The following is a 16,895-nucleotide window of genomic DNA, read 5'->3' on the forward strand; positions in this document are numbered from 1 at the left end:
CATGTTACTGTTATTGCTATTGTGTAACTGTCTATTGTCTTATCTTCTGTCCTATTTATGTACTGCACCTGAGTGACTAATGAGAAACACTTTTCATTATACTATGCACCTGTGTAAGTTTAATGACAATAAAGTTGAAAGTTAAAGTTATTACTCTGATCACACTGAAGAGGTTTTTTTTTGGTACAGTATGTGATGATACGGAGCGGCTTGTGTGACGATGTCCGCCAGACTTCACGAGTGAACGTGACGCACGGCCTGGATTTGATCAGATGTGTAAAATACAACGCGTGTAAGATTACCATCGGTCTCCAAAACTGCAAAGGACCGGGCTCTACGGTTTGCCCTTGGACTGAGTCAACGGCTGAAGATGCCCGGACACAGACCCACGCTATTACTATTTAAACTTGAGCTCAGAAACAGCCGGATACTGGAATAAGACACCGTAGCTGGTAACTCGTGGCGATTAAGAGTGTAGAGTGTAGTTTTAATATTACAAAGCTTAAAATGTATCCAGCGGTCACTCGGTTCCTAATGAACACTAATTATTTACCATTAAACCTAAGACGTACTGCTTGGTGGACTATACAGAAGTTATCTATAACAATTGCACGGCTTCCAAAATGATCGAAAACTCGGCGATCTTGGGAAGAAAGTAATTTAAGACACTGTCTCTGTAAATACGCATCCATTAACCTCAGCGGATACAGTAGTATACAGTAGCACAACACATCGCATTTAGTTATTGCAGATGACGGGTTGGGGGAAATACTTATGACAGTGAGCGTCAGTACTCCTGTCTGAAACTACATACTGCTGTATCTGTAATGTTCCCGCGGTTCAGAGCGCAATCAGAGCGGTTTTATCAGTCAGGTCTTCGCGCTCCCTGTTTCTCGCACCTTCGAGGCGAAAGCCTGACTTCTCTCCGAAAGGCGAGACTGGGCCCGAACTATCTTTAAGGAACAAATCTGTCCCCAACGCCGCCTGCAATGTCCCTTTTCCAGCAGGTAGCAGGTCCGAGCCTTTATTTGCTCCCGGGGATGCGGCGCACGCTGGCAACTACGGAGTTAAGCGGCTGGTGGCATCGATCCAGAGCACCTGCTTGACCTGTGGACACCCGGGTCCCTGGCAGTCGCGTGGGAATGCTGTGCTCGACCTGTTTTGTAGGTTAGAATTCTAGCTTTCAAATCTCTCCATACCTCCTAACACAAAGAGATGGGAAGTTCTGGTCATAAAAAGTATGTAGTACTTTACCAAGCATGACCTGTTACTCAGAGTGGCTTTTCTCAGAACTTGTAACGTGCTGTGTTCTTCTAGACTGAGACCTCTGATAAAATAGCACACACTGGAAGTTAAAACACTACAGAGGCTAGGGAGATATAGGAGAAGAATGGTATTTACCTGTCCAGAAGGCTCCGTTCCCAAAATTGCGAGCAGGCTGAGGGTGGTGTAAGTATATTCTTTATAAATGGAGGAGGGGGAGCAGGAGGAGTCTGTACAGTCCCTGCTTTTCTTGTTTCCTCCACCCTGCATTGATAACAGAAATGATATCACAGGCCCCCCACCTTCTTATATAATACTTCCTTTTCAGATTCGGAGAAATCCCCCCCTGAATACGTGCAGGAAATACCTGTTTGGGTGGGGGGGGGCAAGGGGTGTTTTTTGGAAGCCCCAGCCCAACCCACCCCCTTAGAATGGGGTGTATTGTTGTCTGCCGAGGGTCAGTGTGTATATAAGCAGTCAGCAGAGCCTCACCTGATTAACAGCTGCTCCTCACAGCAACACCAAGGCTCACAGAGACTCCTGAAGATCCTGCCAGCACAGCGGACACCATGCTCTCCACACTGCAGGTAAGCACAGCACCCAGGAGGGACTGCCACTCCTTGAGACTTTAATCACCGCTGGTGAAATGGAGCTATACTGTGATGTTCTGCTTTTGTGAAAGAGTCTGTTTAAGTGTTTTGTGACTTTTTTTAAAAAAATCCTTTTCTTCAGTGTTTTGTGAAAATGTACAGAGTATGTCTTTCCAGAATGTCTCCCGAAACTGCAGTTAAATTATTTTTGTCAGTTTTTGCTTTTAGCATGTCTCTGTAAGGGTGTGTTATTTCTTTTTTTTACTTTACCAAGGTTTTACTAGAAAGTCTAACATGGCTTAAAGACTTGTCACTGCAGCATTAACGGTTGTGTTCACCATGCTGGCTCTTCTGTCTGAGTTTCTTCTGTGCCTGAGTTTCTTGTCGGCAAACTGAACAAGACGCTTTCTTTCAGCACCAGAGCAGGTCAAACAACTTTTAAAACTGAACTAGAAAAAAAGTGGTATGAACTGTATTTTTTTCTTTTTCAGTGTGTATCTTCTGAAAGTTCTTGCCTTCATTTTACCACTGGAGGGTCTTGTAAAAATATTTTGTCCTACTTTACAGTATGCACAGGTAGTCTTCGCTTTACCAGACACCTGCAGGACCCCTAGTGGTTGGTTTGATCAAACCGTCACTTTCCTCTGGCATATCAAAAGTTAAATCTTGTTGGGTTTTTTTTTGCAGAGAACGTCAAGACGTGTTTGTGCCATCCGACAGCTTCACAAGCCTGCCCTGGAAGGTAAAGAGACTGTAAATTTCTCCAAAATCTGTCTCTTCATTTACTAGACCAGCAGTGAAAACTGATCAAGTCAATTCTATATTCCCAGGCTTTGCCCTTTTCCTGTTTTTACCCTTTTACCAGTTTTAAGGGATTAATTAGGTAGGAGCTGTATGTTCTGTCGCTGCACAGGCTTCACTGCCCCAGCGGGTTTCTGCATGTTGCAAGTTCCTTGCGGATGTGCTCTCGCCATCTAATACTTAGTGATGGGTCCTGCGGGTTCAAGACCAGTTTCAGCTGAGGCAGAGTGGAGCAGCGGTCAGGTTTCTGGACTTGTAACTGGAAGGTTGCAGGTTCAAATCTCACATAAGAGAGTGCTGGTGCACCCTTGAGCACGGTCAGGGTTCTGTATAAATGAAGGCAATGAAAGCCTCTTTAGGGGGGTAAAAAAGTCAAATATATACTATTGCCTGGAATATAGGTCCTTAACTCTATCTGGCCGGAAAAGAGTATGTCGCCTCAGGACTGGTCAGCTGCTCATAAAAGCCTTAATGCAGGGCTGTAGGTCTTCTTTAGATACCTGGTCTGGAAAAGCCAGTCTCTTCTCTCTTCAGGTTCTCAGCCTCCACTCTCTGCAAGCAGCCGCAGTGAGAGCTGTGGGCACCAGGCCAGCCCTGCTGTAGGGCGAGCCGGGTGTCAGCGCCGTGTGTTCTGTGTGTCCTGCAGTGGCGGAGAGGCCTGCCCCAGAGGAGACGGTGACGGCCAGCTTCGGGGGCTTCATCCAGGCCGTGCAGCCGGAGCAGCTGACGCAGACGGTGCTGAGGCGCAGCAAGAGGATGGTGCTGGATAGTCTGGGCGTGGGGCTGCTGGGCAGCACCACCCAGGTGTTTGAGCTGGCGCTGCAGCACTGCCAGGTGAGCGGGCCGCACGAGGGGCACAGAACGACCGCTGATCAGGGCATGCTCCTTCACTTCAGCTGTCCTGATCGCCTTGGCGCCGATCTCATAATCAAGCATGGTCATGCCTTTCGGTAAACGTGATTGAAGCTTTGATTACCTTTCATACAGTACAGGCCATTGCTTCAGTCCTTATTTAAAATCCCACTGGCAAAATGGGGCTCTGGTCAGTGTCCAGTGGGGATGTGGCCCTAAGGCGTGAAAGTTTGCTGGTGGAGTTAGTGCTGGACATGTGACCGACTGCTTCCTGTCTTTCCAGCACATGTACGCCCCCGATGACATCAGCTCCGTCTACGGCCGCAGCCAGACCAGGCTCTCCCCAACGCTGGCGGCCTTCGTCAATGGCGTGGCGGTAAGGTGGCGCTGTGGCGTGCCCGCTTTCTGTGATGAGCTGGGAGACGGATGGACAGAGGAATGCTCCTCTTCTCGTTACTCAGCCTTTCTCTCGCCTGCTACTCCAGGTCCACTCCATGGACTTCGATGACACCTGGCACCCTGCCACTCATCCCTCGGGGGCGGTCCTTCCTGCCCTCCTGGCTGTCAGTGACATGTTGCCTAGCAACAGCAAGCCCAGCGGGCTGGATTTCCTGTTGGCGTTCAACGTGGGCATCGAGGTCCAGGGCAGGCTGATGAGGTTCTCCAGTGAGGCGCACAACATCCCCAAGAGGTGAGACTCCAGCCCACCTTCTCTCGAGCCCGATCTGTCTCGGCTCAAAGTCTTCCCTCTGGCCTAACCCCAGCAGCTGCTGGGTTAATGGGTGTCTAGTGCCAACATGGGAATGGAAACAGGATTTAATTTAGAAGGAAACGGGGATAGTTATCTCATCGTGTTGTAGAGCAGAAAGTGAAGGCTCTATCAGCAGAAACACTTTCTATTATGTTTAGCCAGCGCAGGTAAAAATAACGCACAATTATTTCTTGGATAATGAAGGATGGTTTATTGGGTGAACTGGCCCATTAAAGAACATTCTGTGTTTTGGTTTGTTACTGTCAAAAAATAAATAAATAAAGGGCTATAAATGCATGAAAAGGACATCTACTCACTCACCAGCCAGTGAGTTGTTTCTTTTCTTTCATGGCGATTTGATGCAGACTGTGGTGTTAACCTCGCCCACATAACAATGTTCAAACGTGTCTTTCCATGAGGAAAGAACCAGAGCTTGAACTCCTATTATTCCTTCAAGAAACTTGCTAAAATGAAAAATGCAATGAGCAAAATTTGCATGTAATGAGGATATTATTCATCGGATGCTTCACGTCATGCAAGTGATTTCTCATTAAGGAGAAATCAAGACGCATTATAATGTATCTCAGAATTCCTTCCCAATGCCAGCGTAAAGAGCCAGTATGGACTCATTTTGTTTTTAACACTACAGCTGTGCTTTTCCTCCTGCAGAACAACTGGCGGCCTTCTCATGGTGAATACTGGCCTCTCTGATGCCCCTCTCTCCTCTCCTTCTGCAGGTTCCACCCCCCCAGCGTGGTGGGCACCATGGGCAGTGCTGCCGCCTGCGCCAGGCTCCTGGCCCTGGAGCGCACCCAGTGCGCCCACGCCCTCGCCATCGCCGCCTCGCTGGCGGGCGCCCCCATGGCCAACGCCGCCACGGAGACCAAGCCCCTGCACATCGGCAACGCGGCGCGGCTGGGCCTGGAGGCGGCGCTGCTGGCCTCTCGCGGGCTGGAGGCCAGCCCGCTGGTGCTGGACGCCGTGCCAGGGGTGGCGGGCTTCAGCGCCTTCTACGAGGACTACGCGGCCCGGCCGCTGCCCTCGCCGGAGGAGGCCGAGCCCCGCTTCCTGCTGGAGGAGCAGGACGTGGCCTTCAAGCGGTTCCCGGCCCACCTGGGCATGCACTGGGTGGCGGACGCAGCGGCCCTGGTGCACGAGCAGCTGCCCGGCGCCCGCGGCGGCTCCTTCTCCCCGGGCCTGATCCGGGACATCCTGCTCCGCGTGCCCCGCTCCAAGTACATCAACCGGCCCTTCCCGGAGTCCGAGCACCAGGCCCGCCACTCCTTCCAGTTCAGCGCCTGCACGGCCCTGCTGGACGGGGAGGTGACGGTGCGCTCCTTCCTCCCCGCCGCCCGCCGCCGGCCCGAGCTGCAGGCCCTGCTGGCCCGGGTGCGAGTGGAGCACCCGGAGGACAACCCCGCCAACTTCGACCGCATGTACGGGGAGGTGCGAGTCACGCTGGCCGGCGGGGAGGAGCTGGGGGGCCGCTGCGACACCTTCTACGGGCACTGGCGCAACCCGCTGAGCGCCGAGGCCCTGCAGGGGAAGTTCCGGCACAACGCCGGCGCCGTGCTGCCCGGGGAGAAGGTGGAGGCGCTGATCGAGACGGTGGAGGGGCTGGACAGGCTGGGGGACTGCCGCCCCCTGCTGGAGCAGCTGCACTGAGCCGCGGCCCCCGGACCCCCGCCAGCATGTTGGTTTTAAGCTCTCTTCCCAGATTTACTGTCTATCCATCCTCTTCCGCGCTTTGCTTCGGGACGCGTGCACGGATCTGGGGCACTCACGCATCGGAGATTCTCGGGAGAGCGAGCTGCTCTTGCATTCTTGTCTGGGAGCTGAATCTCTTTGTTAAATAGTCATTTTTTAAAACCGATTACTGTACTTTCTGTTGAGGGCTTTGTTTGAATGTCCGCGTGCCGGGAGCTGCGTGTGAATGAATGATACATGCCGAAGGTGAGCGAGGGGCTCCTGTCCCGGGGCCCACCTGTCCTGCGGTGATGACAAGGTCTCGCCATGCCCGGTGCCGTTCTGATCCAAACTAGCCCGCTGGACTTGTCAGCTGCTGGCTGTGGAAGAACAATTCTGTAAATGCTGGAGAAAAAAAAATCAGGGTTTGTTGTTAATTTATTGCTACTTTTTATGTAAATGAATTAAGAATGATGTATTTTTTAGCTTTTGATTATGACCTTTATGTGATGTAAAAATGGGCAATAAGAATTTTTGTTCCGACAAATAAATAAGATGAAATAAGCTCGGCTGCCTGTGTGTTTTCGCTCTGACACGTTGAGATCTTTGCATACTTGCATATAGTGCCTGCAGTTAGAGGACTGTAGCTGTTCAAAACAAAGTGCACCATTTAGTTGAAATGTTCACAATACTCAAAAATATTGTCAAAGTCCTCTGCTAAGGACACAGCCTGGAACTGAAAGAAAATGCATTTTAAAACAGAAAGCCAGAGGAGGCTACTTTACACAAAGGTGTGTGGGTGTTTGAAGCAAGGTGCCCAGTCATGCTCAGGTGAACGAACAAGGATTTTGGATTAGTTACTAGCAGCAACTTGTACCCTACTGTGTACTCATTAAGCTACACATAGTTTTGAGCCCTGCATTTAAGTAGTTGTGCAAACACCTCCTCTTGTGGTGTTCAGCACCGATGCAATGGCTTACCACGTTGAGCGATAACTTGGTCTTTACATTTTTAGATGTTTGCTGTTGATATGCTGTTAGGCCTAAAGAGTAATGCACTCTTTACACAATCTGCTTCTCAAACTTTCTTACCTCTTTATATCACAACCTCAATGATACACATCTAACACAAAAACAAGCAACCTTATTTACTGTATCTCTTGCAGTAAATGCCCAGCCATCTACACTGGAGAAACAGGAAAGCGACTTGGAGACCGCTTCAGAGAACACGTCAGGGCTGTGAAGATTAAAGATCTCTCCAAGCCCATTGTTTCTCATTTCACCTCTGACGGCCACGACCACTCTAATCTCTCTGTCTGTGTTCTCAAAGATGGTTTTCCGAACTCATACATCAGAAAGACTACTGAAACCAAACTTATCCTGCAGCTAGGATCACACCTTCCCCCTTCTCTTAATGACAGACTACTATTCTACTAAATTTTCTCCATTCATTGGAAGTTTCATTTCACACTTTTCTACACCTATCCTGACTTCACACCTCTTGATTGGCCTCTCAATTCAATTCAATTCAATTCAAGGTGCTTTATTAGCATGACCGATGGGTACAATCAGTGTTGCCAAAGCAAATAAAAATAATAAAATTAACATGGAACAAAACAAAAAATAGAAGTAAAATAAGACCTACAGACATGTTACAGACATTTACAACAAAGACATATTATAAAATATTGACATATACTGTAGATGGCTGGAGCATTACTGGGAGACAGACTCACTGTTCCTCAGGCTGTGACAGGAGATCACATACTGGGCTGCCAGATCAACTGAGTTCCCTCCTCCCTCTCCCAGTAGGATTGGGACCCGTTGTGACTCTGGCAGGTGTGGGAACTCTGAGATTAGATTTCTGAATTTCGGGAAGAATGTTTCTCTAATCCCAGAGTATCTGTCACAGTGCAGTAGGAAGTGCACCTCTGTCTCTATTTCTCCCAGCTGGCAGTGGGAGCACAGCCTGTCCTCTCTGGGCAGCCAGGTCTGCCTGTGTCGCCCAGTTTCTATGGCCAGGCTGTGGTCACTGAGCCTGTACTTCGTCAGGGTCTGTTTTTGTTTGTTATTTTTTATTTTGGTCAAATATTCAGCTAGTGTATTGTCTGTTTAGGGTTCTGTAGCATTCCAGTTTATGTTGTGTTTGTGTGTGTGTGTCCCAGTGTGTGAGATATTGCTGTTTGATCTGTGCTGTGATGTGGTTGAGTCTGGGTTGTGGTGCTCTAGCAGTGCTGTCCTGAGGCTGGTTAGGGTTGGTGTGGCGCAGGTCGGTGAACCTCAGGACCAGCTGGCTCAGGGGGCTCTGTTTTGGGCTCAGCTCTTGGCTCAGCAGGGCTTTGTGGTGCTAGGAATTTTGGTCGCTGCTTTTTAGGTGTAGCCAATACTTTAATATTCTTTTCTGTATGTTTATCAATAGTGGGTACTGGCCTAATTCGGCCCTGCACCCATTGTTAGGAGTTTTTCTCTGCACACGGAGGATGTTTCTACAGATCTCCATGTGCAGAGTTTCTGTGGGGTGTTTGTCCCATTGGGTGTAATCCTGGTCTGTGAGGGGACCCCACACTTCACTGCAGTATAGGGCAATGGGTTAGATTACACTTTGAAATATTTGGAGCCAGATTCTTGTTGGTGGGTTGATGTTGAAGAGCCTCCTTCTTATTGCGTAGAAAGCCCGGAGTGCCTTCTCCCTCAGTGCCTTCACTGCCAGGTCAAAACTCCCGGAAGAGCTGATGGTGAGACCGAGATATGTGTAGCTGGATGTGTGCTCCAATGTGTTGTTGTTCAGTGTGAATTTGTACCTGTTTCCCTGAGGTCTGGCTTTCTTCTGGAAAACCATGACTCTGGTCTTGTCCAGATTGACTGTCAGTGCCCAGGTCTGACAGTACTGCTCCAGCAGTGCCAGGTTCTGCTGCAGCCCCTGTTCTGTGGGCGACAACAGGACCAGGTCAACTGCGTAGAGCAGGAACTTGATTTCTGTGTCGTGAAGTGTGAGACCAGGAGCTGCAGACTGCTCCAACATTCCTGCTAATTCGTTGATATAGATATTGAACAATGTTGGGCTTAGGCTGCAGCCCTGTCTCACCCCGTGGCCTTGGGTGAAGAATTTAGTCCTTTTGTTTCCAATTTTCACTGCACATTTGCTCTCTGAATACATTGATTTAATTTTGTCGTACACTTTGCCCCCTATGCCACTTTGGAGTAGTTTGTAAAACAATCTCTCATGCCAAATCGAGTCAAATGCTTTTTTGAAATCGACAAAGCAGGCAAAAAATTTTCCTTTGTGGTTTCGGTGGACGTGTTTGTCTATCAGTGTGTGTAGGGTGTAAATGTGATCAGATGTGCGGTGATCTGGCAAGAAGCCAATCTGACTCTTGCTCAGGACATTGTGTTCGGTAAGGAAGGCCAGTATTCGAAAGAGAGATCTCTCCACAGCTCAGTAGCTGTGGTCCTGCTATCTCTTTCTGTCCCCTGCTCCCACCTCTAACCCCCCCTACCTCCCAGCCTTGTTCTCCCACTACATTACCTTTGCCTACTGCCCTGTCTCTCTCACACCTGAAGAAGGCTCCACGGCCGAAACGTTGTGTTCTCTATCTTCTTTTTTTCAGCATGGAATAAACCTATTACTTTTTCCTTTGTAGACTACACCTAGTTTGCTAAGCTTCCCCTGCAATGGAGAGGTTGTCTGTATATTGCAGGCTGCAGTGCCTGCGACCGTGTTTTTCATTCTTTTAAAGGCTTCTGCTGTCTTTTCGTGAGACATTCACTTATTGGATTTGCAAAAGGATTTTCAAATACAATATGCATTAGGATTATAAACATGAGACTCCAATGGAAAAGAAATGGACATCTACACCCAGAATGGCATTGTACACTAGCCCACAAACTGATTCAGCTTTCAACATACTGTATTTCACACCACACCACCAGTGCAGAGATACTGTACAAGCAAACATGCTAATCGGCAGAACCAATGTGTTTGAGGAAGCAAGTGTAGTTCAGTGTAATTGAGCAACACTGGGCTGGAATAGTGCCTTCAGAGCACAGCACTCCGAACACCTGGAGATACCATTGGAGTCTCTTTATCTGAGATCTCTTGGCAACAGGGAGGGCTGAAAAGATCTACTTATCTTATAATACAAATGCTATTGTTTGCCAAAAATCAAAAGATAAAGTTGTTGTCTGATAAATCACTTTATTGCAGTCAACAGAACTGTACTGTAGTTCACCAACAGATACAGTAAAAGAGGCCTTCATTATGTACATTGCAGAATCTTTAAATCCTTTTACAAAATGGTGAAAATAAACCCAAAAGTCATTCCCACCTATGGCTATAGATATGTTCTTAATTTAAAAAATAAATTATTGTTCTGACACAGAAGTACCGAAGTAATTGTAGGTCACTACTCACACAATTATACATTTCACCCTTTATTCCACATTTTCCACAAAGTAATTACACTAAGTTCATTATTGTAGTGATTCACTTCACTCTATAGCTGTGCAAAGCTGTAAAGTGTGCAAAGCTGATGGGTCAGCTGGTAATGAGCTTAATAGTTTTCCTCTTGTAATATTAGTGTAAAAGGTGACGTCCATACTAGAGCTACAGTGACTCATCAGGCCATAACTCCTCCTGATTTTAGTGGGATTCATTGGGCAAGAGAGATTGTGATGCCCTCTTCTGGATGGGACGCTGGTCCATCATAGTGATGATACCCCAGCAGGGCTGGTCCCCACTTTCACAGCTGGGTGGACTGGAGTAAAGTCCCTCATTCGAGGCTACAACACCAGTGTCTGCAGTGGGGACTCGAACCCACAACCAAGAAGTCATGAGTCAAAAAGCTAACCCAGTATGCTCCACCACCCCTTATTAGTATAGTGCATAAGAAATAATAATATACAAATAAATATCTGCATTGTTTAAAGCTCCTCCACGCGGTTTCAAAGCTTGCCGTTCCTGAGAGAGTATTTCAGGTTCGAAGGGATGAGGCCTGGTGTTTATGCCACACTGGTCTTCACTTTCTCAAATATCTGCCTGACTTTGACAGCCGGAACACAGCCTTCTCTGATGATGGTGATGATGCCTGAAACACAAAAGGACAGTTAGGTTTTTCTCTATGACAGGACACGTTCGCTGCCTACAAACAAGGGCCCTCTGTATAGCTGGGGCTGGCTCACAAACTCCGACTGACCACACAGAGCTCAAAGAGGCCTTTTCTGTGATGTCCGATCAGAGGTGGCAGCCCTGGAAAGTAAGAGCTGTTTTGCAAAGAACAGAACGTACTGTACCTTCATCGATTTTCAAGCAGTTGACCACAGTGGATGCCACGACTTCATTCGATTCTCCATCACACAGAACTCCGTTCAGCTTGTGTCCAAGACGCCTAGAGGAGAAGAATAAAAAGTGGATTTAGACTCAAGGCAAAGCAACACACCTCAATATGGCATCAATTGGGAATATGGTATCAATTTCAAAGGATATACTATATGCAGGATTTAGGGAGATCTTTCTATATGAGCTGCTGTCGGAAGAAAGAACCAGCAGTTCCTTCCCAAAGATCAGGGAGGTTTCAAATCTGGCCCATTCCCATAAAGAAGAGCTCTACGGACAAACGGAGACTCACGTGATGACCATGTCGTGGTGCGTGCTGTCCGGCTCTCCACTGGGGTTGGCAGAAGTGATGGCGAGGGGGCCAGTCATGTTACACAGGTGTGCGGTCACCGTGTGGTCAGGCACCCGGATCATGATGCTGTCCTTGGTGCCCACGTGGTCATAGGCAGGACCAACGCCTGGAAGCGAGCCAACAGAGGACTGTCAGTAACAGGGAAGGACTGGGATAGCCAGCCAAGCCAGACTTTTTCCTGGGGCAGGCTAGGAGGATCCCTAAATGCTGTGCTTGTCCAGTGTCAAGTGATTCATTTTTGAATCTGCAGTGCTTTACATTGAAAATAAGACACAGAACTGGAGTGAAGGACCTCAGAGCTGAGAGTAGACCATGAGTGGAAAATGCTAACCACAATTCCCACAACATCCCTCCATATCGCAGTAGACCCCACTCACCCAGCCTGGACAGCCACTCGCCCTTCTTGACGATGCAGCTGATGCCCCCTGGGTAAACATTCCTCATGAACTCCCACAGCAGGGTGCTGAAGGGAGGCCTGACGGCGGCCAGCTGCTCCAGGTTCGAGATGCAGATGCAGATGGGCTTCTCTGCAGGGCGGTCCTGTTGGGAGGCAGTGCCAGATGCTCAGGGATCACCAGTTGTGAAAATGAAAGCTCATTTGAGCTGTTCAAGATTCTGTAGGTCACCGTGTTAGAAAATGCACTGCAGTACAGTCGCATAGTGTGAGGCTTCGCTTGCAGGAACGTTTGCTACTGAGCTTGTCGAGAGGTTTCTCTTGACAAAGGGAAAGCAAAGGGAATGAAGGCTGCTTCTACACACAGAAAGGGGCCTGTTCTTACCTTGATGTTGTAGATCTTCTCTATGGCTTTAGGGTGTCTGCAGGAGGCGGCCAGGGCATACACTGTGTCAGTAGGGATGCCACATACGCCACTGCTGTCCAACAGCTTGGAGATGGTTATCAACCCGCTTGTCAGTCGAGAGTTGGCAATGGGGCAAGGAGGAGGAGGCCTCTCGGTCAATTCCTTCTTCTGAGCCTGGGTTTAACGAGCTGAATTAGTCAGTGGGCAGTTCTCGGCTTGGGCCACGTGGCATGACTGTTTGGAAAGGCTTCCTGATTTTTCCACATTGCCCTGAATCCAGGTTTTCATTTTAAGGGACACACGCATAGAGTAAAGTCAATATCAAGATTAAAATATGAATCCAACATAATTCTGATTTATCCCATGAGGTGAGAAGACCGCGTTCTGGACTGAAAAGAAGAACCTGTGGGTAGCTAGTGTGTGTATGCAGTGTATAAGCAGTGGCGGATGGGGGCCTCACCTTCAGCACAGGGGGCCCGAGGGGGAGCAGATCCTTGAGGAAGATGGCGTTGGCCAGGGAGGCCAGCATGCCATAGAGGCAGATGATGGAGAATATCGCCAGCATGGCAACTGCAAGAGACACCCAGGGAGGTTAGGAGAGTGGCACATCACTCTCAGCTTTCTGAGGCAAGTCTAGAATGAAGGAACTGCTCGGGTGATGCCCATCAGTTGGGTCTCAAAAGAGCATCTCCTCTTCCTCAAAGCGCCTGCGGACCTGCAGCACATTGCATTTAACTGCTGACAGCAATGAACTATGGCAAATGAGAAAGGAAAGAGGACTGTTGATGCTCTTATTTCACAAAGCTGGGGAATGTCTTACTTTCCAGTTTGTAGGGCAGCCTGTCCAAGGTGGAGAGGAGGAAACAGACCAAGATGACTTCCATCACAGTAGTCAGTGCCAGGAGCACCAGGTTCCTGTAGCCGGCTGTGGAAGGAGAATGAAGAGAACACTTGAACCTGTATAACCTACTACATCACTGGCAATCAACCTCCTAAGTCACCATTTAAGAGACATGGCTCTGATCATCCCTGGTCTTTCAGGAACATCTTAGCTCTTAACTACCCCAATAGTTCATTATTGGCATGATTAGGTCACTTGATCTGCTACTTTTAAGTGATCTAGCAATCCTGTAGACACACCAGCCCTTCAGGACCAAGACTGTATAGATTGTCAGAGACATTTGCCTTTCTAAAAAATAAACTTGGGAACAATACCAATACTGCAGCCAAAAATATTGCATGAAAAATTCAACACTGGGTGAAATCTAGTCCCAAGCAGTAAAGGAAAGTGAAACCAATACTAAAAGTATTGTTAAGATTTGGCCAAAATCCAAATCCTTAAGAACTTGACTTGACTTACCAGTAAGCATGAGGAAACCATTCAACACAAGGAACGCAATGGCTCCTGCTGTAAATCCCCCAGCTGAACCTGGAGTGATGTCAAGCAGAAAACCTAACAAAAACACACAAGAGAGCAAGGAGTGAGATCCTGGGAACTGGTGTATCAGAATGTGTGAAAGTGGCAATTGTCTAAAACTGGGACTAGTCAGTATGTTCTATTCTGTTGGTGTATTAAACACCTGAGCTTAGCTGGCCAAATTACCTGCAAACCGGTACCAGGTCCAGGTTGCCCAGATGGCGGCATAGGAGATGGGGATGATGGGTCCGAACCTGTGGCCTCCTTGGACCGCCAGCCTGCTCACATAAAGCTGCATGATGGCTCCTGTGATCAGCACCCAGGGGAGGGCGAGGTGCAGGAAAGAGTCGCCCGGGCCGCTGTTGTGGATGGCGGACATGGCCGCCACCCCGTTGCAGAGGAAGAAGAGGGCATCGGGCAGCTGGGAGGCGGAGCTGGGTGGAAGATCCTGAGGTTTCACCCAAGACCTCTTGAGGACGATCAGCACGCTCTGGAGATTGTCAGTGGAGAGAGGCTGTGGCCCCACTGGGATCAGGGCTTTCTCCGCTATGCTGTTGACTTGCCTGGCGAAGGTGGCATAGAGGGAGAGGACCAGGAACAGGCAGCAGGCCACCCCAAAAAAGATGTAGTACCGCTGCAGTGGGATCTGGGAGATGGTGGAGATGGTGAGGAGGAGAAAAAGGGCGTTGTGAAGCAGCTCCAAGGTGTCCGTGTTCAGAGACAGCAGGCAGAGGACGATGGCCGCGGCCAGGAAGAACCAGTCCCCGACCATGCCGTCTCTGGCTCCCCCAACCTCCTCCTTGCCCACCATCACGGACAGCACAAACTCCTCCCACGCCTTCATCAGCCAGTAGGAGCAGTGCAGCCCAAACTTGGTGGTGTGGTAGCTGTCCTCACGCAGATAGGCGTAGTAGCTGGAGAAGAGCTGGGCGAAGGAGGTGATGGAGACCCAGATGGCTCCCACAAAGAAGTTGGGCATGTAGCCAAAGCAGTAGAAGGCGAATATGAAGGGGGAGACAGTATCGGAGATGTAGCCCAGGGCCATGGGCTCGGCGTACTTGGTGTTCTTCTTCTTCTCCTGGCCCAGGCTCTGGGAGCTGCTCTTGTTGGCCGTGCCGAGCAGGAGGACGTTGAAGAGCGGGTTGCCGAAGCCCTTGAGGACATTGCGCTGCAATATGCCCTTCAGCAGCAGGGCGGTGGCCCCATAGAGCCCACACACCAGGATGACCAGCTCCAGAACGCCCGACACCACCAGCGCCCAGCGCCCCACCAGCCCCACGGCCTCGAACACCAGCGTCAAGGTGATGGCGCCAAACACGAAGGGCATGATGTAGTTGACCGTGGCGGAGCAGAAGGCCAGGATGAAGGAGATGAAGATGTAGGGGACCAGCCCGGAGATGGCGGATTCCTGGATGGCAGGAGCAGCCAAGCTGGAATTACTCAGCAAGGCGACTGAAGTGCTGGAATTAAGGCCAAGGCTGCCATTCGAGCTGTTAGCTTTTAGGTCACTCAGCGGGGGGTTGGCACCCAGAACGATCCTGGTAGCACCATAGCTGGTCCAGAGAGCAGCGTAGGCAATGAAGGATGTTCCACTCAAGTGGTCATACTTGCGAAAGGACAGCAGGCCAGCCAGCAGCTGAGTTACGCCTCCTATCAGGATCAGGTGAACACCTGTGGAAATGACATGGGTCAGAGGTCAGGGGTCAAGAGTCAGGGGTCTGAGATTGCTCTATTGCAATAATTCCTCCCGTTTTAAAGTAACAACATCAAGGGGGCATGCAGCGGAGCTGTGTAAATTTTTTGTTGAGATGACCCATACATTACAGGAGTAAACTAAAGGTGCTTAAAAAAAACAACACGAGACACTTGAAATACAATTCTGATGGCCAGGCATAATTTTGAAATCTTTTTGAGATACAGAACTAAAAAAGCCATTAAAGACACAGAACCAGCAGTATTCACGCAAGCGGCGGCTCGGGACGCGGTGTTTACCAGCTAGGATGTTCTCCACGCCCACAGCCGGGACGCCAGTGTGCGCTCCGTGGAAGTTCTGCAGAAGGACGAGGAAAGCGCTGATTCCATTCGCCAGGAGTCCCAAGACACCGGGCTCCCCGTAGAACACAGCAGCGAAGCCGTCAGTAGTCGCCATGTGGCCCGTTGTGTGTGCAGTATCTGTCCCTGGGAGAAACCAGAGAGCGGGATTCACGGTCAAGTCGCAAGCTTTCCTGGCTGCACTAGTTTCGTGATACCAAGCTCTACTTTGTGGATTAATTCACTGTCTCAACAGAATAGATCTGTATTTTTCTAATTCACATTTCTGCGGACAAAGCCAAAACCTACGGCACCGACTCTAAACAACAGAACAAAATCGCCCTTTGATTTTTATTTAATCACGTTGCCATCTAAAGTTGTGAACTGGCCATAGTTTAAGGGACACATTTTAATGAGGACGGGGAAAAGGTTTAGCTCTAAGGTTTTTTTTTTGTTGTTATTGTTAATTTACCGATACATTTATTGACCTAGAGAAAAGCGGTAAATTGCGACTATGCGCGCTCCACTAAAATAGCTGTACAGAACTGCGACTTCTGGAAGACAGCGCCCTCTGCGGGCCGCCTGGAGAAAATTCTCTCTTCCTACCGCCGCTCAGATCACACCTGTCCCGTCAGCGGTTACACCTCCCTCTGAATTATTCTGGGCAGCTTTAAATCGAAGTGTCATTTATTTATTATTTAATAATACACATTGCATATTCAAGACTTCATTTCGACTGGTAAAACTTTGTCGGTGTTACAGTTCACTATATCGTTGCGCTAGTATTCATTACTCTGATCACACTGAAAAGGTTTTTTTTTTTGGTATGTGATGATATGGAGCGGCTTGTGTGACGATGTCCGCCAGACTGGATTTGATTAGATGTGTAAAATACAACGCGTGTAAGATTACCATCGGTCTCTGCAAAGCTGCAAAGGACCGGGCTCTATGGATTGCCCTTGGACTGAGTCAACAGCTGAAGATGCCCGGCCACAGACCCACGCTATTACTATTTAAACTT

The 16,895-nt window shown here is 49.0% G+C and overlaps 2 protein-coding genes across 5 annotated transcripts; one reads left to right on the forward strand and one right to left on the reverse strand.

Annotated features, from left to right (window-relative positions):
* Positions 1-207: 207 nt before the first annotated feature.
* LOC138241050 (cis-aconitate decarboxylase-like) lies at positions 208-6,473 on the forward strand. 4 transcript variants are annotated; one of them, XM_069193562.1, is made up of 9 exons: positions 214-452; positions 1,005-1,167; positions 1,318-1,449; positions 1,780-1,850; positions 2,541-2,595; positions 3,301-3,488; positions 3,790-3,882; positions 3,992-4,197; positions 4,995-6,473. In XM_069193562.1, the coding sequence occupies exons 4-9, from the start codon at positions 1,833-1,835 to the stop codon at positions 5,920-5,922; spliced, it is 1,488 nt and encodes a 495-aa protein (XP_069049663.1). In that variant the 5' UTR covers positions 214-452; positions 1,005-1,167; positions 1,318-1,449; positions 1,780-1,832; the 3' UTR covers positions 5,923-6,473. The 4 variants fall into 4 exon arrangements, with proteins under 4 accessions (XP_069049661.1, XP_069049662.1, XP_069049663.1 ...); XM_069193560.1 differs by lacking the exon at positions 1,318-1,449 and having other exon boundaries at positions 208-452; XM_069193561.1 differs by lacking the exon at positions 1,318-1,449 and having other exon boundaries at positions 208-452; positions 1,008-1,167.
* A 3,849-nt stretch (positions 6,474-10,322) lies between these two features.
* On the reverse strand, positions 10,323-16,348 carry LOC138240979 (uncharacterized). The gene is made up of 10 exons (XM_069192953.1): positions 15,836-16,348; positions 14,030-15,514; positions 13,787-13,879; positions 13,247-13,351; positions 12,887-12,996; positions 12,406-12,600; positions 12,004-12,166; positions 11,567-11,732; positions 11,232-11,326; positions 10,323-11,026 (listed from the first exon to the last, which is right to left on the reverse strand). Exons 1-10 carry the CDS (start codon positions 15,990-15,992, stop codon positions 10,941-10,943), a joined length of 2,655 nt encoding a protein of 884 aa, XP_069049054.1. The 5' UTR covers positions 15,993-16,348; the 3' UTR covers positions 10,323-10,940.
* Positions 16,349-16,895: the final 547 nt, after the last annotated feature.

Source organism: Lepisosteus oculatus, chromosome 8 (genome assembly GCF_040954835.1).
Source record: "Lepisosteus oculatus isolate fLepOcu1 chromosome 8, fLepOcu1.hap2, whole genome shotgun sequence".
NCBI classification, from domain to species: domain Eukaryota; kingdom Metazoa; phylum Chordata; class Actinopteri; order Semionotiformes; family Lepisosteidae; genus Lepisosteus; species Lepisosteus oculatus.